This window comes from Nuphar pumila, chromosome 12 (assembly GCF_984573655.1).
Source record: "Nuphar pumila chromosome 12, dmNupPumi1.hap1.1, whole genome shotgun sequence".
NCBI classification, from domain to species: Eukaryota; Viridiplantae; Streptophyta; class Magnoliopsida; order Nymphaeales; family Nymphaeaceae; genus Nuphar; species Nuphar pumila.
The window spans coordinates 8,085,473-8,113,213 of record NC_143260.1 but is presented as its reverse complement, the minus strand read 5'-3'; the positions used below and the strand labels follow the sequence as shown (position 1 = coordinate 8,113,213).

General features: G+C 36.0%; 1 protein-coding gene across 1 annotated transcript; it reads left to right on the top strand.

Moving 5' to 3' along the window:
- Positions 1-373: 373 nt before the first annotated feature.
- LOC149819871 (APO protein 2, chloroplastic-like) lies at positions 374-27,073 on the top strand. Its single transcript, XM_089983416.1, has 3 exons — positions 374-539; positions 25,165-25,526; positions 25,853-27,073. Exons 1-3 carry the CDS (start codon positions 477-479, stop codon positions 26,679-26,681), a joined length of 1,254 nt encoding a protein of 417 aa, XP_089839542.1. The 5' UTR covers positions 374-476; the 3' UTR covers positions 26,682-27,073.
- The last annotated feature ends 668 nt before the right edge of the window (positions 27,074-27,741 follow it).

The window sequence follows — 27,741 nt, the reverse complement described above, 5'->3', positions numbered from 1 at the left end:
GGGCCGTTGCCCACACCCCTTAGTGGTTGCTACTTGCTAGTTTAAGATTTTCAAGAGTACGGCTTTCGTCGGAACTTACCCTGGCAAGTTGGCAACAGTCAAGCACATTGTCGAATTATTAGATTTTATAGTAATCGATTTTACAATGTAATTTACAAAAAGATGCTAGCTGTTTTCAATAAAATAGGTTAGTATTTCATTTATTAAGCTTAGCCACCTGCTTCTATTATTATAGAATCATTTACAGAAAGTAGCCAATCTTATCAGCCGTTTACAACAGGCTTTCCAACATTTGAGCCTAACTGCCAACCTTATCTGAACGCGGTGCAAATACCCACCTCAAGTATAAAATGATTTTTTTTTATCTCCTCTTATTCGCATGAAGGCGCAATCCTTCTCCCGCTCTCTCTGTTTCTTGTCGCCTGCAACTCTCTCTCTCTCTCTCTGGGCCTCTTCCTCCTTCCTCCCCTCGAGAGATGGCAATCGTTGCTCAACCAGACATAAAGCTTTTCAACAGGTGCTCCTTCGACCGCATTGAGGTACCACCCTCTCTCTCTCTCTCTCTCTCTCGATCGATCGATCGATCGATCCGTGCCTTAATCATTTGCAATTGTTTCATGTTTCTACTTCTTTTTTCCTTATTCATCTTTCCATTGCTGAAATCGTGTTGTTCCTTTAGCACCATTAGAAGTATTGATGTTATGATAATGTGAAGTTCATGTGTGGGCGTGCTTTGGTGTTTTGTTGGCATCAGTCTCTTGGGTTTTTCGTATGAGTACTGTGGAAGTGGTTTTCTTTATGGTTTCATGGAAGCATAAAATCTTGGGTTTATATGCATATACATGGACATGTGGGTAATATGAGAATTCTGTCGAGAATGCGTGCCTCCGATATGAAACCCGATAATGTGACTTACTGAGGCGTCATTAGAGCTTGTTCTTGTAGTCCGGACTTGGGCAGGCAGCTTCATGGATTGGTTTTGAAACAGAATTTGCAGATTGATACGTTTGCTGGTGGAGCTCTTTTGAAAGTTATGTGACTTATGGATGGATAGATGAAGCTCACCAGGTGTTTGATGAAATTCATGAACCAGATGTTATGCTGGTTAATGTGGCTATTCACGTCTGTGCGGAAAATGATAAGTGCATCGATGCTTTTAAGGTATTCCACAAGGCTATGTGCATGGGTATTGGACCTGGTGAATCCACATTGACCGCAGTTTTGAAGGGGACTGGAGATTTGTGTCATGGAAAACAGCCACAGGGACTAGTTGTCAAATTTGGGTTGTGTTATGTTTCATTGATTTCGAGCTTGCTCATTAACATGTACTCTGAATGTATGTGTTTGGATGATGCATGCAAAGTGTTTAGAGGTATATCTTACCCGGATGTAGTCTTGTGGACTGTCACACGGGCACTCCATTTTGCCCTCTGTACCCGTGTAGACACGCATCGTCAACACCTGTGTCCCCATCTCAACATGTGTCGACACCTGGACATGCCATTTTACCCTTCGTACATACAAGTTTGTATTCAATTTATAATTACATTTTCAGTTTATAACTTTATATTTTCAGTATATAATATATATTTTAGATATAGCATATATATTTAGATTATATTCAGTTTATTTTGTATATATATATATAGCCGTGTCCCCGTACCCACTTTTTTGGAATTGCCATGTCGTACCCGCACCACACCCATACCCAGGTGACATAGCTTGTGGACAACAATGATCACGGGCCTATGTCAAAATGGAGAGAGCTATCAAGCGCTGCAACTTTATGTCCTCATGCTGTTGAGACAAGATGAATGTTTGAAGCCCAACATCTATACATTCTCAAGTCTTCTGCGTGCTGCTGCTGGTCTTGCCTCTGTGGAAGAAGGAAAACAGGTCCACTGTCACATCATTAAATCCGATCCTAGTGCTGATTATCATGTATTTGTTGCTAGTGGATTGATTGACATGTATGCGAAGAGCGGATTTATATTGGATGCTTGTCAAGTTTTTAATAGAATGAGTGAGCGTGACTTAGTCTCTTGGAATGTCATGATCATGGGCCTGGCTCAACATGGACTTGCTGAAGCTGCACTGTCAGCCTTTGAGGATTTGTTTAAGTTCCCCAATTTGAAGCCTAACCATATCACCTTTGTGGCAGTTATTTCTGATTGTAGCCATCGCGGCCTGGTAGACGAGGGGTACTGCTATTTTCGTTCAATGACTCATAATCATGGCATCCAACCAACCGCAGATCACTTTGCCTGTTTGATTGATCTTTTTGGCCGTGCAGGCCATCTTGACAGAGTCCAGAGACTGTTGGAGAGCAATGAGTTTGAACCTAATGAACTGATACAGTTGACATTACTTCGGGCCTGCAGCATCCATGGTAACGTAGAGCTCGGCGAACATGCTGCCAACCAGATGATGCAATTGAATCCAAATGATCCTGCAACTTACATATCATTATCAAACATTTTGCTGTGGGGAGATGGGAAGATGTCAAGAAGGCCCGAATGTGGATGAAGAAAAACGGGGTGAGAAAAGAACCAGGCCAGAGTTGGTTGAGGGTAAAGGGCAAGACCCATGTTTTCTTCGCAGAGGATAGGATGCATCCCCAAATACCTGAAATCACTTTAGAATCGGAAAACATGATGGGAATGATAAAAGATTCGGGATATGTTCCGCGATTAGAATATGCATTGCACAATGTGGATGATGCTCGGCGAACATGCTGCCAACCAGATGATGCAATTGAATCCAAATGATCCTGCAACTTACATATCATTATCAAACATTTTGCTGTGGGGAGATGGGAAGATGTCAAGAAGGCCCGAATGTGGATGAAGAAAAACAGGGTGAGAAAAGAACCAGGCAAGAGTTGGTTGAGGGTAAAGGGCAAGACCCATGTTTTCTTCGCAGAGGATAGGATGCAGCCCCAAATACCTGAAATCGCTATAGAATTGGAAACCATGATGGGAATGATAAAGGATTCGGGATATGTTCCGCGATTAGAATATGCATTGCACAATGTGGATGAGGAAAGAAAGGAAGAAATTCTGTCTCACCATAGTGAGAAATTGGCCATTGTGTTTGGGCTCATGAATACACCACCGGGTACCACCATTAGAATTTTCAAGGACTTGAGAACATGTGTAGATTGCCATGAGGCAACTGAAGCTATATCTATGGTCAAGAATAGGGAGATCATAATAAGGGATTCCCATTGCTACCACCATTTTAAAGATGGTTCATGATCATGCAGAGATTTCTGGTGACAATCTCTGTGGAAGAAATGCATATGGGTACCAGAACTCAGTTCAAGTTCATACAGTTTTATGGAGATATGTGAACTTCCACATATTGTATCATACATGATTGTACATTAATTCATGGGATCACGTTCAGAAAGCAAAATAAGCCTTTCACAGATTGTATTGCTTGCAGACGGTGTATAAAATCTTTGTAAATCTCTATTCTTGTTCTTTTCCTTGATTGATCCTCTTGGTTAATATGCTATGTGCATGTTCTCATACAGACAGAAAGAATACAGAAAGGAGCCATATCTCATTACTTTTTGTATGGATATTTTTTCAATACTTTTTGTAGCTGTTGTATTGTGATAGAAATGTTGACAAATTAAGATAGTTTCTAGTCCATGCAGGCTGCAGCTAGGGCAGACATTCAATATGTATTGTTTCTTCACCAATATGAATTCATCAGTTACCCTAATATAGTGTAAATCTGGTACTCAAGATTCTTGGAGCCTCAGATTTTTGTCTCCATTCATCTTTTAAGCTGATCTAATTGGATTTTAGTCTGGAGTGCGAATTTCATTGTTTCTAAGCTGTATGACTTTCATTTTATTATGAAGTTCGGCGAGCGATATTTTCTAATAATGACAGGATGCAAGCTCCATTAATTCAATTGGACCTTATAGATGTGTTCAACATGGTCCAATTGCTAGGAATCAGCTTTTGGATCATATATTCTCTTTGAAAAAACACCATTTTATGAGCTATGAAAATTTTGACATTGTGTGCTGTTGATTTTTGAAGCTTTTCAAAAACCTGCCAACATGTTGGGATTGGACGATCCAAGAGTCGATTCCCACTAAACAAACAATGTAGATCACCTCTGTAAGGTTGGATTCATGAAAAAAAAAGGAATATTGGGTGCCATGACCAATGTAAACCTTAGACATTTACATAAATTTTATTGAGTGAATTTTGAGAGCTCAAAATGATTTGCCAAAGCATTTTGAATACTCTTCAAAGTTTTCATGAGGAACGGGGAAACCACCCTTGGGATTAGAGACTTAGCTGCACTGGCTAAGCCTGCCATACAGTTGTATAAACCTATGGCGCAACCCTTACCCGCAGGGCATCGCCTTGCTTCGGCACAAGCAAGGGAATAATGCCCTTGTCCCTTCTTATATGCAAGGGGCTGACGAATGGAACCCTGACCACCCGTCTAGCAACCAAGGCCCCCTCCCACTATGCCAAACCCCTTGGGGCTTCAAAGATAACCTGGTTGCAAACTGCAATTTTCAGATGACATTGTCGTAATTTAGCTTGATATTCTTGATCAATTTTGTTATCATAGTATATTTTTTTCTTATCCTATATGTAATAAAACACTAGTGCAAAGAACAATATCACAAAGTAACTATAACGAATGCACGAGCACATAAACAAGAAGCCACTAATGGGCAAAATACAATAGGCCACAAAGGGTTAGACACCAAACACACAAATGTGAGAGAGCGAGAGCTTGAAATATAAAAAATAATATATTGAAATGCTATAAAAAAGCATTGGAGAGAGGTGGGGGGCAAAAGCCCCTTTTATACACTTTATGGGACCAAGGAGGGCTCCTATAGAGTCGTTGGGAGCCCCCCAACGACTCTATGTGTTGGACCCTCTTGTTCTTTCATAAATGAAAAATAATAAAAAGAAAGAAAGAAAGAAGCAAAAATGTCCCTAGTGGACATGTCTATTTATATAATAAGAAAATGACTAAATTGCCCCTAGTGGGCATTACAAAAGATAACAGAGAAATAATATATATATATATATTAACACCCCTCTCAAACTGACGGTGAGATCACCGAAAGTTTGCTTAGAAGAAAAAAGAATCTAGGGGATTGCAAAGCTTTAGTAAAGAAATCTGCAAGATGGTATTCTGAAGTGACATATGGAAGTTCAATAGTACCCTTAAAAGCTCATCTCGAACATAATGACAATCCATCTCAATGAGCTTTATTCGTTCATGAAATGTAGATGACAGTTTTGTTGTCGTAACATAGCTTCGAAAGAATAGAGATGATAACTCCCATGTCTTTGAGCAAACTTCTTAACCAAACCAGTTTAGTTGTAGTTATAGTCATCGCCCTATAATCGGCTTCTGTAGAAGAGGGAAACCTTTTGTTGCTTCTTACATCTCCAAGAAATTAATGATTTTTCAAGAAAAACACAATAACATGTGGTAGAAATGAAAGTGCACTAGGATCGAGGCAACGAGCACTAGAGGGGGGTGAATAGTGCTTTTAAAAATTGTCTGCGGAATATTTAATGATTTTGCAAATCTCAAAGCAAACACACAAAGAACACAAGATTTTATCCTGGTTCGGTCTAACCCGACCTACATCCAGTCCCCAAGCAAAACCCGCTTGAGATTATCCACTATCAACCTTGTAAACTATAAGATCACACATACCATAACTGGTCTCACTTTCAGTAACAACTCTACTGAAAGCAAACAACTCCTTTACACCAAGGAGTCCTTCTTTTTACAGAAAAGAAATAACAACTTACAATACAACCTAGGAGCCTTCCTTTTGAATGCAAATGAGATGCAATTGGCTTTTGAGGTTGTTGAAACACTCTACTCACGAATTCACTATCTCTCAAAGTGATTTGAGTGAAAAACTGAAGTGAAAATATCACGTGAGTGAGAAAATAAATACTTGAATGAATAGGAGTGAAACGCAATAAGTAAATGATTCAAATCGATTGAATTCTTGTTTTTTTTAGTGTACAATGCACTCATATTTATAGTTAAAGTTTTTCATACGTTGAGGGTATGAAAGGGTATCAAAACTGTCCATTTCGAACGATCAAAACGTTTGAAAAATGAAAAGACACGCCTTTTTGAAGTTTCAGGAAAACGACAAAATTAGTCGACTGAAACATCAGTTAGTCGACTAATAGTTAGTTATTAGTAGACTGACTGTTATCGGCGGTCGACTGATCTGTTAATCGAGCCGTTTGAAAATCTGAACTTTTGAAACTTAGTCGACTTGAGAAAAGTTAGTCGACTGATAATATCATCAGTAGACTGAAAAACCTTTTAGTCGACTGCTGCTAAATTTTCAGAAAACACATGTTCTGTTTAGTCGACTGATAAAACCATTAGTCGACTGCTGCTAATTTTCCAGAAAACATACATTTTGTCCAGTCAACTGATAAAACCTTCGGTCGACTAATTTAACAAAAATGACTTTTTATAAAATATGGCGCGAAAGGATTAGTCGACTGGTAAGTCTATTGGTCGACTAATAAACATGAAAATTTAAGAAAAGAGTTTTCTAAAAAGATTTTCATGAGGGTTCTTTTTAGAAAAGTTTTTCTAAATACTTTTAAGGTGAAATGCAACCTAAATATGCACTCTAAGTAAGGCTCTTACAAGAATCTAAGACTTTTAATGAATTAAACATTTTCACACTAGTCTTTAAAGATTCTTCACTGAATTCTTCAATTTCTTCATAGCCTTAGCTGAAATGCAGTTGATTCAACTTGCTCATCATCAAAACCTTGTACTTGAAGTATCATGTATGGCTTCATTGTCGTAACAATCTCCCCCTTTTTTATGATGACAAACTTAATCAAAGATGAAGCATTTAGATTCATAGATGGAGATTTTACTCCCCCTATCAATATGCTGCAAAACATTAAAAGTTAGCACATTTAAAGCACATATATCACATATTGATTGGTTTGCATTTCCATTCATTATTTCTTCATGCATTTAGAAATACATTCATTCAAAGCTTTCTTTTTCTCTTAATTTTGCATTTCTCATGCAAGATCTCCTGTAATGTAATTGCTATAATCTTTTTTCCCCCTTTGTCAGAATAAAAAAAAGTAAGGGCAGAAATAGCATAAGCAAAATAGAGATACAAGTTTAAAATATTACAACCCATAAAGTATGAAAGTTTAGACAACAAAGATTAGAAAAGTGAGTTGAGCAAATCCTTGATTGAAGTAATCTTAGTGAAAAACCATGTCTTGAAGAAGGTGTAGGAAGAGGAGAACCTAAACCTTTTGCAGATGCAGACTTCGTACGAGGCATGGTTAAAAAAAATAGAGTTACCAAAAACAATGACGACTTCCAAATGATTTCCAGCAAAAGTAGAACGCTGTCCGGCGAAGTGAAAACAGAACCAGAGGAGGATACAATGGCTGACGGTGAGTGAGAAGTCGGCCATAAAGGGATTCCGGCAATGCACTGTCACACAAGAGGGTTCCGACGTGTTTTGAAGATGCGCCAGTTACTGCAGGAGGATTCCGGCGTTTCAAGATCACGGCCAGAAGATTCCGGCGTCTCCTTGTCACGGCAAGAAAATCCCGGTGAAGATGGAATCGAACGGCACTCCGAGGGTTTTTCGGAAGAGAGAGAGGCAAAAGAGAAAGAGGGGTTTTCGATTTAAGGGTTTCGTTTTTTTTTTAAGAAAAACGAAAAGGTACGAAGTGAAACGATGCCTAAAAAAAACAGTTTTTAAAACAAATCCAAGGGGTATCGGGTCCCTTCATTTAAATTTTTTTTTAAAAAAATTTAGTCGACTAAAACTTTATCGGTCGACTAAAAAGTGCGACTTATTCTAAAAATATCATCAGTCGACTAGAAATATATCGGTCGACTAATATGGTGCGATACATTTTAAAACACCAGTCGACTAACAGTTAAGTATAATAGAGATCCGATCATACCTCTGTAGAGCTTAGTATCTACACTTTTACCATTTTCATCTTTATCAAGAGAAGTAGTTGTACTCATAGGATTCCTTCTTGATTTCGATGAGTCCATCCCAAATCTCTTGAGAAGTACTTTTGTATACTTAGTCTGATTGATGAAGATTCTTTCTTCAGTTTGCTTTATTTGAAGTCCAAAGAAGTAGTTTAATTCGCCCATCAAGCTCATTTCAAACTCTTCCTGCATAGCCTTAGCAAATTCTTTACAGAGAGAATCATTAGTAGAACAAAATATTATGTCATCAACATAAATTTGCACAATAAGAATATCTGAATTAAGATTTTTAATAAATAAAGTGGAGTCTACCCGACCAATGGAAAAACCAGATTGTTCTAAAAAATTTCGTAGTCTTTCATACCACGCTCTTGGTGCTTGTTTGAGTCCATACAAAGCTCTTTTCAATTTGTAGACTTTTTCTGGATATTTCTCATTTTCAAAGCCTGGAGGTTGCTCTACATAAACTTCTTCATTGATGTGTCCATTTAAGAATGCATTCTTAACATCAATTTGATATAACTTGAAGTTCATGTAACTAGCAAATGCAAGCATCATTCGAATTGACTCTAATCGAGCCACTGGTGCATAGGTTTCATCAAAATCTATGTCTTCTTCTTGCTTATAGCCTTGTGCTACTAGCCTTGCTTTGTTACGAATGACTTCACCATTTTCATCCAGCTTATTTCGGAAGACCCATCTTGTTCCAATTACCGGATGATCCTTTGGTCTATCAACTAGATCCCAAACATCATTCCTAGTAAATTGGTTAAGTTCTTCAGACATGGCCAAAAGCCAAAATTCATCAACACAAGCCTCATTGATATTCTTTGGTTCTAATTTAGATATGAAAGCAACATTTGCAATATATTTTTCTAACTGCCTTCTAGTTTGGACACCACTCTTTATTTCACCAATAACTTGTTTATGTGGATGATTAGGAACTTCTTTCCAAACCGGTTGAAGAGGAATATTTTGTTGAGAAGTATTCTCTATCAAGGGTTCTTCTTGAAGTATTACTTCTTCTTCGCTTAGAGGTATAACCTGCTCACAATTCTTATCAAATGCAACATGTAAAGATTCTTCAATACAAGATGTTCTTTTATTGAAAATACGATATGCTTTACTTCTAGAAGAATATCCAAGAAATATTGATTCATCTGATTTTGAATCAAACTTATCAAGATTATCTTTGGTATTTAACAAGAAACATTTACTACCAAAAATTTTGAAATATGAGATCTTTGGTATACGATTATAGTACAATTCAAAACATGTTTTATGTAAAATTGGTCGAATAAGAACACGGTTTAGAACATAACATGCTGTATTAATTGCTTCAGCCCAAAAATATTTTGGTAAATTTTTATCTTGAAGCATGGTTCTAGCACATTCTTGCAAAGTTCTATTCTTTCTTTCAACAACTCCATTTTGTGGAGCCGCTCTAGGAAAAACAAAGTTGTGAGATATACCATGTAAATCACAAAACTTTAGAAAAGATTCATTTTCAAATTCACCACCATGATCACTACGAATTTTAATAATGGATGTAGATTTTTCATTTGTAATTCTTCTACAAAGTTTAGAAAATTCTGAAAAAGCATCATTTTTGCTTTTTAGAAAAATCACCCATGTAAACCGAGAATAATCATCTACTATAACAAAAGCATACTTGCTACCATTCAAACTTTGAATTCTAGATGGTCCAAATAGATCTAAATGTAAAAGTTCAAGAGGACGTTTTATTGAAACTATATCTTTAGCTTTAAAAGAACTCTTGATTTGTTTACCTCTTTGACAAGCATCACATAAGTGATCCTTTTTATATGGTATTCTAGGTAGGCCTCTTACAAGATCATTCTTGGATAATTTTGAAATAATTTTAAAGTTAACATGTCCAAGTCTCTTGTGCCATAACCATTGAATTTCATTTGAAACAATAAGACATTTTTCATTAAAAGAGGGTATTCATCTAGATATAGTTCATACACATTGTTTCTTCTTTTACCTTTAAAAATGATCTTTTTAGATTGAAAATCAGAAATTAAGCATAAATCATTTTCAAAAGAAACATGAAAACCTTTATCACATAATTGACTGATAGATATTAAATTATGCATTAAACCATCTACTAAAAGAACATTTTCTATCAAGGGAAATTTTGGATTACCAATATTACCAATACCTATTACTTTTCCCTTGTTATTGTCACCAAAGGTGACGGTTCCTCCATCCTTATTTTGGAGGGTGGAAAATAACTCCGGCCTTCCAGTCATATGTTTGGAACAGCCGCTGTCCAATATCCATTTGCTCCTTATGTTGTGTACCTACAACAAAATCAGAAAACAGAGCATTTGACCCCTTTCTATTTTCGGGTCCATGAGAGTTAGTCTTAGAAACCCATATCCATTTGGATTTTGGTTTCCTTTGATAATAAATATTCTTTCTATAAAAGGATTTAGAATAAACATGTCTAGAATAATCATATCTAGATGCATTTTTATTAGAACTAGAAAGTTTAGTTTTATGAACAAAAGGTTGAGAATAATGTCTTTGATTTTTCACCACATAGTTTGGTCTATTTTGAGTATCAAAGAAGCTATATCCCAATTCGGTTTTATTAACCGAGCATCTTTGAGAACCAAGAAGTTTTTCTAGATTCTCTTGACCATTTGTGAATTTGGTCACTATAGAAAGAAGATCATTTGACTTTTCTTTAAGACTAGATATTTCTTTTTGTAAGAGATTGGTTCTAACTCCAATTTCTTTTATCTCAAGTGCTTGGCAAAAATTTTCCTTCTTGAGATCTTCTATTTCTTGAAGTAACACTTTATTTTGAGAGTCAAAAGTTAAATTTTCAGTTTTTAACTCTTTATTTTTAGAACTAAGACTCTTAAATTTAGCATATAAATCATTAAATGCTTCAAATAACTCATCATAGTCAAATTGACTTACCGAATCTTCTTGTGCTACAAAACACATGTTGGCGACTTCTTCATTTGATTCTTCATCGGAAGAGGAGTCACTATCATCCCAACATGCTTGAAATGCCTTTTTCTTCTTGAATTGGTCCTTGGGCTTGAATTTGAGAAGAGGACAATCTTTCTTGATATGTCCTGCCTTTTTGCAGTTAAAGCACTTTACTTCATTGGGAATGGAAGAATCTGCTTTCTTTGTCTTTCTTTGAAATCTTCCCTTTTTGATGAATCTTCTGAATTGCCTTGTGATGAGGGCAATATCTTCATCTTCATCTTCATCTTCATCTTCTTCTGAATTTTCTGAGTCAGAAGTAGCCTTAAAAGCAAGAGATTTCTTCTTAGGCTCTTCTTCTTGTCTGTCTTGAAGTTGGACCTCATATGCCATTAGGTTACCAACTAAATCTTCAAGAATGAGAGTATTGAGATCATTTGCTTCTTCAATAGCAGTGGTTTTTCTCTCTCATTCAGGAGTTAAACACCTTAGAATCTTTCTGACTAAATCCACTTGTGAATATTCTTTTCCAAGGGATTTCAAAGTGTTAGTTATATCGGTCATTCTAGTTACCATGTCCGATATAAATTCATTTTGCTTCATTTTGAACAATTCAAATTTATGAACTAAAAAAGCAATTTTAGATTCCTTTACCTTTGACGTACCTTCGTGAGTTACTAGAAGAGTATGCCAAATTTCATTTGTTGTAGAGCATTGAGAGATGCGATTGAATTCTACCTTGTCAACGCCATAATATAATGCATTCATGGCTTTGGCATTCAGTGAAGCAGTCTTCTTTTCATCATCGGTCCATCGGCTGAAATCAGTTGATGGAGTTTGGTACTTTTCTGAAACAACTCTCCAGATATCGAGATCCATGGATTGCAAGAATATTGTCATTCTTACTTTCCAGTATCCATAGTTTGTTCTGTCGAAGAGAGGAAGACGAACAGAGGAGCTTCCTTCTTTGTGCTGAGATGTTGTAGTTGTCATGCTAGATGATGGTCAAATCAAAGTAATAGCAAACCTGTGCTCTGATACCAAATGAAAGTGCACTAGGATCGAGGCAACGAGCACTAGAGGGGGGTGAATAGTGCTTTTAAAAATTGTCTGCGGAATATTTAATGATTTTGCAAATCTCAAAGCAAACACACAAAGAACACAAGATTTTATCCTGGTTCGGTCTAACCCGACTTACATCCAGTCCCCAAGCAAAACCCGCTTGAGATTATCCACTATCAACCTTGTAAACTACAAGATCACACAGACCATAACTGGTCCCACTTTCAGTAACAACCCTACTGAAAGCAAACAACTCCTTTACACCAAGGAGTTCTTCTTTTTACAGAAAAGAAATAACAACTTACAATACAACCTATGAGCCTTCCTTTTGAATGCAAATGAGATGCAATTGGCTTTTGAGGTTGTTGAAACACTCTACTCACGAATTCACTATCTCTCAAAGTGATTTGAGTGAAAAACTGAAGTGAAAATATCACGTGAGTGAGAAAACAAATACTTGAATGAATAGGAGTGAAACGCAATAAGTAAATGATTCAAATCGATTGAATTCTTGTTTTTTTTTAGTGTACAATGCACTCATATTTATAGTTAAAGTTTTCCATACGTTGAGGGTATGAAAGGGTATCAAAACTGTCCATTTCGAACGATCAAAACGTTTGAAAAATGAAAAGACACGCTTTTTGAAGTTTCAGGAAAACGGCAAAATTAGTCGACTGAAACATCAGTTAGTCGACTAATAGTTAGTTATTAGTAGACTGACCGTTATCGTCGGTCGACTGATCTGTTAATCGAGCCGTTTGAAAATCTGAACTTTTGAAACTTAGTCGACGTGAGAAAAGTTAGTCGACTGATAATATCATCAGTAGACTGAAAAACCTTTTAGTCGACTGCTGCTAAATTTTCAGAAAACACATGTTCTGTTTAGTCGACTGATAAAACCATTAGTCGACTGCTGCTAATTTTCCAGAAAACATACATTCTGTCCAGTCGACTGATAAAACCTTCGGTCGACTAATTTGACAAAAATGACTTTTTATAAAATATGGCGCGAAAGGATTAGTCGACTGGTAAGTCTATTGGTCGACTAATAAACATGAAAATTTAAGAAAAGAGTTTATTAAAAAGATTTTCATGAGGGTTCTTTTTAGAAAAGTTTTTCTAAATACTTTTAAGGTGAAATGCAACCTAAATATGCACTCTAAGTAAGGCTCTTACAAGAATCTAAGACTTTTAATGAATTAAACATTTTCACACTAGTCTTCAAAGATTCTTCACTGAATTCTTCAATTTCTTTATAGCCTTAGCTGAAATGCAGTTGATTCAACTTGCTCATCATCAAAACCTTGTACTTGAAGTATCATGTATGGCTTCATTGTCGTAACAAGAAATACCATCATTGGGGTTTTCACCCCAATCAGAGTCATATAAGCAATTAAATTTGGAGATAAATAAGAGGATAAGAATAACCCTTTTTTTATAGTTTCATTCAGATATCTGACAATTCGCATGACAGCTGCCATGTGAATAGTAGTAGGAGCATTCTGGAATTGACTTGCACTGTGTACAACATGAGTAATGTATGGCCTGATAATAGACAAATATGTTAGAGATTCGATTAATTGATGATAAGGAGTGAGATCTTCTAAAGGAGGTTCATCGTTAGTTTTCATCTTATCATTGATTACTTCTAGAGTCTCCACTTTCTTTTCGTCAGTCAAGCCGGACTTAGCAATAATATCTTATGCAAGTTTCATTTGAGAAAAAACATATCCTCAAGGAAAATATGCAACTTCAATCCCTAAAAAATATCTTAGAAATCCGAGGTCAGACATATCAAAATTGTTTTTATGAATATTTTTAATAGACTCAATGCCCCTTTTTATCATTCTTAGTGACGATCATATCATCAACATACAAAAGTAAGATAGTTATGTGGTCCCCTGCATTCTTAACAAAAAGAGTAGTGTCAGTATAACAATAAGTAAATCCACTATCAAGAACAACTTTACTGAAGCGGTCATACCAAGCTTTTGGAGCTTGCTTAAGACCATAAAGAGCTTTATTAAGCTTAAGTGTTTTTCCTTTTTCAATTTCAAGACCCGGCAGATGATTCATATAGACTTCTTCATAAAGATTCCTATTTTAAAAAATATTTTTGATATCTAGTTGGTAGATAGGCTATTGTTTGATTGATGCTAAGGCTATTAGAGTTCTAACACTTGTCATCTTTGCAACTGGAGCAAACATTTCTTCATAATCAATTCCGTATTCTTATGCATATCTCTTAGCAACTAACCTAGCTTTATATTTTTAATGACCCATTACTTTTAGTTTTTACTTTATAGACCCACCTATAACCAAATAGCCTTTTTACCTAAAGGGATAGTTACAATTTTCCAAGTGTCGGCCTTGTTGAGTGCTTCTAATTCTAGGTGCATGACATCTATTCAATGGGGGTATTGCCTAGCTTCTTTAAAGTTAGAAGGCTCATGATAGGAATTGATCATCATTAGACAAGATCTATAATTTGGAGAAAAAGAGTCATATGATATAAATTTTTGAAGAGGTATAATGCTCCTAGAGGATCGTCGAGGTAAGGATTCCTCAACTTGATCATTTAAAATGAGATTTTGTGAACATATGTCAAAAGCATTTTTATGTGCATTTCCCTCACGTCGAGTATATACATGAATATCATTAGGATTCTCACTAGGAGAATCATCTCTTTGATGAGAATGGTTATCACAAGCATTCTCATTATCACAAACAATCTTACTATCCCAAATTGTATCATTAGTTTTTTTAGAGTCATCTTTAGGAAGTAAGTCAAATAAAAAGGAATAATCATCTTCCTTGGGTTTTTGATGTTTAAATCCATTTTGATCCTCAAGAAAAGTCACATTTCTTGAAATATAAAATTTATTATTTTTAACATCATAACACCTATATCCTTTTTATTTTCACCGTATCCAATAAAAGCACATTCAAGAGCCTTTGGTGAGAGTTTGTCTTGTTCTTGAAAAACAACAAAACATTTACAACTAAAGATTCTTAATCTTTTGAAATCCAAAGATATTTTAAACAATTTTTCAAAGAGAAAAATATTTTTTAAAGATAAGGATGACGTCCTATTTATAAGATATATTACGGAAAGAGCGGCTTCGGCTCAAAAAAAATTTAAAACATTTTTAGAGGTGAGAAGAGTTCTTGTGGTTTCAATAAGATGCCTATGCTTTCTTTCGGCAAGGCCATTTTGTTGTAGAGTTTTGGGACAAGATCTTTGATGAATAATACCATTTTGTTTAAGATAATTTTGAAATTCTTTTGAGATGTATTCTCCTCTGGAGTCGGATCTAAAGATAGTTATATATATGTTGAAATTGATTTTGAATAAGGATAAGAAAATCTTTGAAAGTAGAAAAAATATCAGATTTGTTTTAGAGAAAGTAACTCAAGTATATCTAGTGAAATCATCAATAAAGACAACATAATATGAATATCCTCCTTTAGACATGACGGGTTCAGGTCCCCATACATCCGAATGCACTAACTCAAAGGGTCTTTTCGAAATAAAGTTGCTATGTTGAAAAGGAAGAGAATACATTTTTTCAAAGATACAATCATTGCATGTAAATTTCTTTTCATTACAAAATTTCTCAAAAATAGGGAAGAGATACCTCCTAGAGAGACTAGGATGACCAAGTCTTTATGCCAAGTGGCAACATCTTTTGTTTGAATATGATTGCAAAAAGACTTGGATGATAATGACAAAAATCCATATAGCAATTTGAAGATGAAAAAGAGACACTGCAACTAAGATCGAATATTTGCAACTAAGATCGAATATTTGAGAAACCTAAAAAAGGGTTAAGTTAAATTTTGGAATAATTCTAATTTTTGGAATAAAGAATTTTTTGTCATTGCATAAAGTGGTTTCAAGAGTTCTCATTCTCTTAATATCCAAAGATGTACCATCAGTCGTAGAAACAAAAGATTTGAAAAAATTAGTGCTTGGTTTGGATAAAAGTGATGCATTTGGAGTCATATGAAATGAAGCACCCGAATCAAGAATCCAAAAAGACATACCGGGAGTTGATGAAAGCGCGGCACTAGAAATAGAAGGTGTAGAAAAGTTGTTCCTCACAAATTGTTGAAATGCTTTTGTAAGTTGTGCAATGGAGTCCTTGATATGACCATCCCTTTTTTTATCTCCATTTGAGTTGCTTGAGTTCTCTCCAGTGGAAGCCACTTTTCTCTTAGGACAATCGGGTTTAAGATGCCCCGGTTCATTACAATGATGACATACCATTTTTCTTCCACCACCATTGTTGTTATAGTTATTTTTCCAAAAGTGAGGAGGCTTATATGTTCTCATATTATTACCCAGTTTAGATACCCGCATGTACTTCATCAATATTATTCTTTAGAGCCAAGCATGTTTCTTCTTGGCATAGATCAACAAAAATTTCACTAAGAGGAGGTGAAGCCGTATAAAGTAGGGATCCTCGTAGTTATTCAAATTCGGGCCTAAGCCTATGAATAAATTAAAAGAATCTCTTCCTCTCCATTTGTTTTTGTCTCATAGCAATAGCACTTTCTTCCCATTGGGGTTCAAGGAGAGCAAGTTCATACCATAGAGGAGATAAAGTGCTATAGTAATCTCTAATACTCATATCTCCTTGTTTTGTTGCTCTCACTTTTTCTTGCAAAAAGAAATGTCTAGAAAGATCTATTTGAGTGTGCATACCTTTCATGAAGAACCATGTTTCATTTGCCTTCTTGAATTTGGCTAGATTAGCACAAATTTTGAGTTTCACATTATTCATGAATCATGCCAATAGGTTACTTTCCCAATCTTCAAATTTGAATTGGTATTCATCAATGGCCTTAGCTTTTTTCTTCTTCATTCAAGGTTTTTTCCTCATTTCCTTCCTTTTTGGTGAGCTTTAGTTGAGGTTCCAGAACCGTACCACATACAAATCCCCAAAGTTTCTTACCTTTGAGGTTATTTTCCATAGCGGCCGCTCACATTTTATAGTTAGTCACATTCAATTTGAATGAGAGATCAATCTTTGCATCCTTGTCGGCCATTATGGAAGAGAGGAAGGAAAGAGAATAACAAGTGTGCAAAATACAAGGATACACAAAATGAAACAAAAGAAAGTCCCAAAAGTGCTCAGTCACCTAGGGGCTCTGATACCATGTAATGAAACACTAGTGCAAAGAACAATATCACAAAGTGACTATAACGAATGCACAAGCACATAAACAAGAAGCCACTAATGGGCAAAATACAATAGGCCACAAAGGGCTAGACACCAAACACACGCAAATGTGAGAGAGAGAGAGAGCTTGAAATATAAAAAATAATATATTGAAATGCTATGAAAAGGCATTGAAGAGCGGTGGTGTCCAAAGCCCCTTGTGTACACTTTATGGGACTAAGGGGGGCTCCCATAGAGTTGTTGGGAGCTCCCCAACGGTCACAATGTAGGTTTGACCCTCTTGTCCCTTTACAAATGAAAAATAACAAAAAAAAATGTCCCTAGTAAACATGTCTATTTACATAATAAGGAAAATACTAAATTGCTCCTAGTGAGCATTACAAAAGAGAAATAATATATATATATGGTATACATATATTTTAACACTGTACTGCATATGTTTCTCCTTGGGTTTGTTGTATAACTTACAACCTTGTAGGCCCCAAGGGGTTTGGCACAGTAGCGTTGGGCCTTGGCTATCAGACGGGTGGTTAAGGTTTGATTCTTGCGGGCATCACTGCCTTGTGCAAGCCAATGCAGCATAGGCCCTGGTGGCGAGGGTCCTAGCCTCGGAGTTTTACACCTTTGGGACGACGACCATAGGTATGGCCGGCAGAGCTAGCATGACCAGGTCTTCGACCCTATACATGGTTTCTTCGAGTAGTAAGTTGAAAAAAAAACTTACATCAACGTATTATTGCAAAAGCATACTGAATAAGATGAAATTGCCTTTAGCATTTAAATGTCCTAAACTAGAACTTAGCTCATTTTAGTTTACTGTTTGTTTCTCCTCAAGTAAAATTTAATTCAGTCAGGTGTTGGTATTGGTATTGGTCCTGGTCTTAGTCCCATCCAAGATCTAAATCTTCCTGGACTTGACTCTTTGGGGGCTTAATTGTTAGAAAGTGACTTAGAATACATTGGGTTCAATAATGAACCCATACTTATGCATGTGGAGTGCAAATATACCCATTAAAGGGAAACAACATAAGCACATAATGTGCTAACACATAAAACCCATAAAAAGGGAAAAATATGACATAAAGTCATAAGTTGCATATCATTGAAGAATAATGGAGAAGGGGTAAAAACCCCATTACAATGGAGCATAAGCTCCCTCAAGAATACCAAATACAAAGGGGAAATCCCCTATTTATAAGCATGAAAAGGGACCACCTTGGGGGCTCCCAAAGGGGACGTTGGAGAGCCCCCAACGGTCACATTTGTGACCGTTGGGGGCTCCCAACGTCACTTTTGGGAGGCCCCCAATGTGGTATGAAACCCAAAAATATAAAAAAACAAAAAATAAAAATAAAACAAAAATTACAATGCATATTCCAATTGGAATATGCGTAAAATGCTAATTTACAAGAATACCCTTGAGGGTATTTTAGAAAGATAATATATATATATATGTATGTATACGTATCTTTATATATATAAATATATATATGTACATTTAAGGATCAACATATTTTAACACCCCCCCTCAATCTTTGCGGGGAAACGAAAAGATTGAACAAGGGGCAAGACTCCAAGAGGCTCCGGCAAGGATGCAATGGAACTTGAAAAGGCTTTCCTCCTATTGTCTTCAAATTTCCCAAACTATCCAGGGTACTTCTCTTTGTCCTATCTCCAAGATCCTGTGAAATAACAACAAAGAAACAAGTAAAACAAATCTTTGTACTTTTATTCAAATGGAACATTTCTAACTAGCACAGGTTAGAAGAGATGCAAATTATGCAAAAATGACCCCAAAGTTTCAAAATCATATATCATGTTTAAAACAAAATGAGCGGAAGCAAATTATGCAGAAATAAATTGCAAGAATGCATAATGCATTCATAAGGTCCAACGTTGGACAAATATAACCCCATAGTGAGGAATAACAAAATGGTCCACTAAGGGACACCACAATAAGCCTACGAAGAGGCATGATATACATAAACATTATTGAATGAGGGCCCAAAAAGGCCATAAAGAGCATATGCATATACTTATCATGAAATGAATTAATACTCAAAGAACTCATTAATGAACATGCTTCAAACATGTAATGAAGTGCCAAACAAGAGAAACAAAGTCTCCAAGCATACTTTAGGCAAAATAAACCCAAGAGTTCACAAGGTTTTAAAATCATTTATGAAAGACATACTTAATACACATTTTGCATATAAGGGTGGCAAAAACCATAAGCACTTAATATATAGATTAAATGCTAAGAAATCAACTTGATATGCATATCAAAAATATGATTTGCTTGAAAGACACAAGTCATGAATGAAATTTTGCAAATTTCAACAATAGTTTATCCATTACAAACATCTTCCTCATTAGTCCTCCAAAACCCATAAAAAGTGTATAAGCTACTAGATCAAGAATATAAAGCCATTAAAGGCCAAAGACACACACAAAGGTGTGTAAAAGAACCTCTTGTCTACATATAATAAGACTTGAAATAAGTGCATCTACGATAAGAACAAGAGAATACATGCCAACATGGACTAAAAAGTATCTCTTGTCTACGTAAAAAATACACTTAAAACCAAGTATGTTCAGCAACTAGAACAAGAGTAATAAGCCAACCATAGGCTAAAACATAATACATCTGCTGTCTACATATGATAGCACTTGAAATGAGTGAAATAAGCCAACCATGGGCATACATCTTAAGCGACTAGAACAAGGACCCAAACGCCAACATAGGCTAAAAAATCACACACCATGGTATGAATCAATGTGCCTTGTCTACATAAAAAATACTCAAGACAAGTGTGTTCAGCTACTAGACCAAGAGAGCAAAAGCCAACAAAGGGCTAAAAACACACGAAGGTGTAATAAAATTCTTGTCTACATATGATGACACTTGGATAATGGGCATACAAGGAAAAGACTTTTGAGGCAATAAACTTGTAATGAAAATAAACCTCGAATGAAACAATATTCCTTTTAAAACATGAATACTCATAACAATAACATTTTGGAATAAATGCATGTAAAAGTATCTTCAACAAGATGATAAAATAATATCCTTTAGAACAAATGTGTGAACATACACACACCAAGAACACTTGTGAAAAAACACAAGAACACATGTGCACAATAAGCACAACATCCGGAATCACAAATGTGCAAATGCACTCATAAGATTCATAAATAAAAGGTTGGGCTATAATCCCAAAACACCTTGATTTTAAATATACCTTAAAGCATTTAAGGTTTCAAACACCATATGTCCATCACATTTACATAGAAGCATCCATAATATCAATGGCCACAAGAGAAAAAATGAGTGACACACTCATAATTAGAGATCAAATAACAACTCATTTTAGAGTCCCAAGGTGCCCATAACTCACCTCAACAACCATCTATAATATGGAAGGTGGACAATCTAAAATGATACAACACGAGGTGCCCATAACTCACCTCGACAAACATCTCTAATATGACAATAATAAGGCCAAATAAATGATGCATTAAATAACATGTGATGGACAAATATAAATGCCACAAAAGGGCAATAAACACATAAGGAATCATTTTCCAAAAAAGTTTTTACAAAGAGGACCGATTAACAAATTGAATCAAAGGTTCAATATAATCCATCAAAAAATTTTTTGCATAAACACGAATTATGCCTAATCTTTAAAAGAAGTCTTGTATCAAAAAGACCACAATATAAAGAATTCATCAAGACAATCAAGCTTTTAATCAAAGAAATCATAAGAACCGTAATGGTTCACAAAGAAGGCTTTAACACAATACTCAAGGAAAAAGTACTTGAAAAATTATAGATTTGGGATTAAATCCCATACAACAAGTTTTAAATATTCTTTGATTGAGATGAGATATGCGGAAACGTACAAAGTGCTATAAGCACTTACAATGATTTAAAAAGGATTCAATATCTAAATTCATTATGTTTTTCACAATAAGAAATGTGCATAAAGGCTCCATAATGCAAAAATGTCTACGAAGAGACAATACACATGTAAGCACACAAGGCTTTATAAAAGATGTGCATGAAAGCACTCATACAATACTTGAAAAAATACACACCAAGGTGTAAACAAACATGCACTAAGGCATGTATATCATAAAAAAGAGGGAATGCATACAAGCACAAATATTTTGAGAAGCAAATGTGCACAAAATACAAAAATACACAAAAGTGAGCAAGTATGCACTTTATAAAAAGAGCAATGCTTGAAATTCTCAAGTTTTAATTATGTAATTACATGCTTGACAAGTGCAATTGAGGACAACTAAAACTATATTATGGCCAATGTAGGCATTTTTAAAGATATTATTAAGAGATTTCGAAACCTTATGAAAAATACAAACCAACAAGTTTATAAGGATGAAAAATGAAATCATTTATACCAAAAAAGGATGCAAATAGATGAACTATGCATTCTATGTGGGAAATTCCTTTTTAAAAACAATCTTTCCTAATGGTTTATCATAAATAATTTTTCAAAAAAGAAACATTGAAAAACTTTTTAGGAGTTCTTATAAGTTATCATTAACAAGAACTACTTTAGGATTCAACAAAGATTTTAGATGTGAGAGATTCTCATATAATGATTATATCAAATTTTTCAAAAATGCACTAAAATCCATAATCAAGAGAGGAACTCAAATCAAATTAGGGTTCATATGAGAGTTAAGAAATTTTAAGCAAAGATCATTATTTTAGCAAGAGATCATATATAATTTTAAAAGTTAACTTATAGGTCAATCATGAAATACTTATTTAAGAACTATAAATCTCACATAATTGAAGGTAATTTTTTTTTTTTAAACATAAATTACTATTATATGCTATGAGTAGTTCGATAAATAGACACGAATTTTATATTTGGACAACAAACGATTTCACCAAATTTAGAAGGAGATATTTTCAAAATATATGAGCACACGAAATGTGAAAAGAAATAATTCAACTATCATGACCATCAAACGAACAAACTATATGTAAGGAACATACTTTCAAATGCATAATACTTTTTGAGAAAAGGGATACATACCGAATAACTTCAAAAGCATAATACTTTAGGAAGAGCAATGAATACTTCACCATTTCTTGAGCGACACGCTTTCCGTTGCACCAAGAGACAACCCCATCGTGACCTCACTCTGATACCATGTTAAAAAGTGACTTGGAATACATTGGGTTCAATAATGAACCCATACTTATGCACGTGGAGTGCAAATATACCCATTAAAGGGAAACAACATAAGCACATAATGTGCTAACACATAAAACCCATAAAAAGGGAAAAATATGACATGAAGTCATAAGTTGCATATCATTGAAGAATAATGGAGAAGGGGTAAAAACCCCATTACATTGGAGCATAAGCTCCCTCAAGAATACCAAATACAAAGGGGAAATCCCCTATTTATAAGCATGAAAAGGGACCACCTTGGGGGCTCCCAAAGGGGACGTTGGAGAGCCCCCAACGGTCACATTTGTGACCGTTGGGGGCTCCCAACATCACTTTTGGGAGGCCCCCAATGTGGTACGAAACCCAAAAATATAAAAAACAAAAAATAAAAATAAAACAAAAATTACAATGCATATTCCGATTGGAATATGCGTAAAATGCTAATTTACAAGAATACCCTTGAGGGTATTTTAGGAAGATAAAATATATATTTATATATATATAAATAGAGATATGTATACATATATATGTATACGTATCTTTATATATATATATATATAAATATATATATGTACATTTAAGGATCAACATATTTTAACATTAATATCCTTCCATTTCCTCAAAATGGCATGATAGGAGCTTGTGCGTAAGCCCAAGCTCTAACAAAATACAATAGCTTAGGTAACACAGCGGGTACTCTTTTGCTATGGGAGTGATTTTTTGTAGTTTGAGATATCTTCTTTATGATAAATGCTTGTGAACAATGCATCGGTACTCACATTAAACATCCCCTCTCGCATCATCCTCTCAGTCTTAAAGTCAAACCATAGTTGCTAGAATAAGAAGTGGGTAACCAAGGCAAACAAACCGAACACAGACTGTTTGGGCTCGGCTTGTGTGAGCTGAGCTGAGCTTGATCTCGTACAAGTCCGCACTGGCTCATTTAAAGAGCCCCTTTGTATTCCAAGATATCACAGTGAAAATGGAACTACAAACTTACCACCTATATGCCGACCCATCAAACTAGTTGGGCTACCATCCTAGTTGGTAAAGAAACATGCATAAATTTTATATTAACTTCAACTTATCAAGTCTGCTCTCGCCAATACATGATGACCGAAGCCCCTTATCAAGTGTAGATTAAGGGTCCTTAGTAGATGATTGCATCACTAGATAAGTTGTGTCCTCGGTGTTTAATATTTGTATGTAAGTTCATTCATTTACTGCTGTAAATTTTATGATTGCATCGGCTTTTAGAAAACATAATCTTCCTAATGGAAAATATTGTTATTCTAGGTCAGAGAAAATTATTCACAAAATGCAGTTTGTATATATATTTAGCTTCAGATTTCCCTTTCTGGGGTTTTAGATGTATGTGATGGATGTTATGTGAGTGAATCCTGCAGATATGATGTAGTTTATTATATTTTTGCATGAATTATGAAACGATTCCCATGTTAATCATCAAGGCATGCTATTATTTTTACCTTTTTGTTAATTACTGGCGTTTACATATGATATTGCTTTTACATTGAAAACCTTGATGGATTGATTAGTACCAAGTATTTGCAATTAGGTCCCCACTTCGTGACAGTTGATTTTATAATTGGATAATTTATTCTAATAGTTGATCGATCTATGGATGCTTGAACACTAGTTTAGTTCTGAATATTATGAATATTTTATAATTCATAATTTGTTGAGTTGTTACCTAAATACTATTTTTGGATTTTCTGGATTTTTCATCTTCTGTATATAAATCTGTCTACTTGTAATATATTTCTTGTTGAGGTCCATTGCTTTGTGTAAACTGCTCCGGCCATCAGTGAGAAAATGCAGGTTTGAGTATTGATGGCAGCATCACTTCTTGCAAATTAGCAAAAGATTAGGATCAATCCCAATTCGCTTCTCCATAATAGAGTTAAAAGAATATGGTTTATGATCAATTTTTTTCCGTCTTTCGGAGGAACAGATATAGAGCCACCTCTTCTAATCTGAGCCTACACTGCACATCTGGCAAGCATTATTTTCACACATTTTTAAAATTGCCTTGTTTTAAGGAAGATAGTTAATTACATTACTATGATAAGTTAGACAGTTGGTGACTAATTTAGTTTGAATGGTTGAAAATGAAGAAGCATAAGGAATGTTACTTGCCTTTGCAATGGTATATTTCTAAGATAGATTCTCATGACTCAAAGCAAATTAGAATCAGATTCTGATGCTCCATTCTCTCATGTTTGCTTTGTGGTAGAGCAACTAGGTTGGAAAAATAAGACTATGTTTGTTAGTGTTATAAAAAATTAAAATGTGGAATTTGTTGTAGTATGTATCTTGCTTGATTAGAAATTGTTTCACTTAAAATTTGTAAAAAATAATTATTTCCATGATTAATGTACTTCTAAATAGTTTTAAAATTAGGAAAAAGAAGATTTTTGAAGCCCACACCTTGGATCACCTCAAGCCTTACCGCTTCATATGATCAAACTTCTAATGCCTTGGTTAAGAAGACCTAGTTGAGCTGTTGGTTTGACCCAGTTGCGACAGAATGAGTCATGAGTTACTGTGTTTGAAAGTATGCTCAAAATTATTTGTCCTTTTGTAACAGAGATTTGCTCCTTTTATTTCCAGCTAATGAGAATATCTACTTCCAGTCTTCCACTAGTTCTTATTTGAAGCCTAATTTTATGTATTACCATTTGCAGCTTGGCAGTAAAGGCTTTTATACACCAGTATCTGTTAGACTTCCTGCTCAGTTTTTCTTTTATCCCAAGTTGAAGAATTCTCTAGTCATTCAAGGAAATCATCCGCAAAATGCTGATCTACCACGCTACTACTCAAGAAAAGAGAAAAAGCCATTTCCAGTGCCCATTGTTGAGCTACGTCGTGCTGCAAGAGAAAGAATTAAACGCCAAAGAACTCTACCTCGAAAACCTGTTCCACCTCCAAGGAATGGATTACTGGTTCGGAGCCTCATTCCAGTAGCATATGAGGTGCTAAATGCACGGACAACCTTGATAAACAATCTTAGAAAGCTCATGAAAGTTGTTCCTGTTCATGCTTGCAAGTAAGTAGTTATTTTCCTTGGAATTTCATTTATGCATGTTGATACATCTGCATGTATATCAGTATATGTATCTTTGTGTGCATGCATCTACATGTGCACATGTCATCTTTGAAAAGGTAGGTGATTATTATTTTCCGTTTTCATGTGGCCAATACTTATCTTTGGAGTTGCATCAGGGAATGGTCTAATAATGCCAACTAACAGCCTGATGCATGTCTTCATCTCGTGTTAAAGCATTCAATCCCATGGTCCATGTTTTAGCCACATTTTGCATCTTCGCACATTAGCTTCAAGATTGGCTGATTGTGGTTCTGTTCTATGCTTAGGGCTTGTACAGAAATTCATGTTGGGCCTGTTGGTCATCCATTCAAAACATGTAGTGGCCCACGGTGTGAGGCACGTAAAGGATTGCATGATTGGACCACCGCTAACATCCATGACGTAATTGTAGCTGTTGATGCATTTCACCTTTATGACCGACTGGGCAAGCGTATAACCCATGAAGAGCGGTTCTCGATACCAAGAATCCCAGCTGTGGTTGAACTCTGCATTCAAGCTGGCATTGATCTTCCTGATTTCCCAACCAAGAGAAGAAGAAAACCTGTCATCCGCATTGGAAAGAGTGAGATCATCGATGCCAATGAGGATGATTTGCCGGATCCACCACCTCCAAGTGCTACTCCACTAGTCCTTGAGGAGGACCTCACTGTGCCCAGCCCTCCATCCACCACAGAGGAGAGAGTATTGCTTGCAGAAGAAACACTCGAAATGTGGGGTGTCATGAGACATGGTGCAGAGAAGCTGATGAAGAAGTATTTTGTACGTGTATGTGGGTATTGTCCGGAGGTGCACGTAGGGCCTAGTGGTCACAAAGCTCAAAACTGTGGAGCTTATAAGCACCAGCAACGGAATGGACAACATGGTTGGCAGGCAGCTGTTCTTGATGACCTGATACCGCCGAGGTACGTGTGGCACGTGCCGGACATTGATGGCCCTCCCTTGCAACGTGGGTTGAAGAGTTTCTACGGGCAAGCACCTGCTGTGGTGGAGATCTGCATTCATGCTGGTGCCAAGATACCCGAAGAATATAAGCCCACAATGAGGCTGGACATTGGCATTCCCAGTGATATCAGAGAAGCAGAGATGGTTATTTGAATCGAAGTTTGAGAATTCGGTACCGCTAACCTTGTATTATGAACTTATTGTGCACCTATGCACAGTGTGGCTTCCGGAGTATGACATGCTTGGCATGACATGTTGAACCAGGAGCACTGCTCTTGGACTTGTTGGAACATACAAGAGGGGTTCTAGTTTGAGTTGGTGGCATAGCCTTGGATTCACGACATCAATGGAACACACATTCTGAGACTAAGCAAAGTTCGATGCAAGTCTGGGGCTCAGTTTTGGTCTCCTCAGTCAGCTGTATGTGTGAGTGGTAAAGTATGATGCTCTTTTGACCATTTTCTTAAATGACCAAAGATTCAAATATTGTAAAGTAACAGGGAAGCTATTCTTTTTTACATTAGTGATGTGTTGACATGGTGATCGAATCCAGTGGCCAAGTTCCATGACGTGGTGCCAGTCTGCTGGCATTTTTACAAACAAAATGATGTTTTTATATTTAACTGCAAAGGTGAAGCTCTGATCGGGCCCAAGTACTTTAGGGAGTACTCGGGGCACACAAAACACAGAAATTCGCTGTAGGGGCAGTGATTTTCTGTAAAACACAAACACAGAAAATGGCTAATACATGCAGTGATTTTTTGTGTTTTTGTGTGGCCCAAGTACTTTGTAATACACAAAACACAGAAAATCGACATGCATGCAGTGATTTTCTGTGTTTTGTGTGGCGCAAGTACTTTGTAAATTTCTCGGGATTGATCACTGGATCTGCTCTGCTTGCGGTGGAGCCATGAATTTGCAGGTGGCAGAAGATAGTTGTGAGAACTTCTTGTGTCAAGCAGTTGTACCAGCCATGGTGGACTCAATTACTCAACGTGATTTGAGGGAGATCATGACAACCTGGGCTCAGTCGCCCACCAATCCTCTAGCGACCTTATCCCAGTCCTTGTAATTAAGTTGGCTCATACGGCTTGTTTTACCAGCTCTAGACTCTAGTCACTGTGGCCTTGTGGTGGGTTCCATTGATTGCTGCTGCACCGAGTTACTCCCAAGGAGCCTTTTTCTTTTACTTTTTTTGAAATTTCAAATACGA

Coding starts and splice junctions, on each gene's coding strand:
- LOC149819871 (XM_089983416.1), top strand. CDS start 477: ATGGCAATCGTTGCTCAACCAGACATAAAGCTTTTCAACAGGTGCTCC. Junction 540..25,164: donor GCTCCTTCGACCGCATTGAG/GTACCACCCTCT, acceptor TACCATTTGCAG/CTTGGCAGTAAAGGCTTTTA. Junction 25,527..25,852: donor GTTCCTGTTCATGCTTGCAA/GTAAGTAGTTAT, acceptor TTCTATGCTTAG/GGCTTGTACAGAAATTCATG.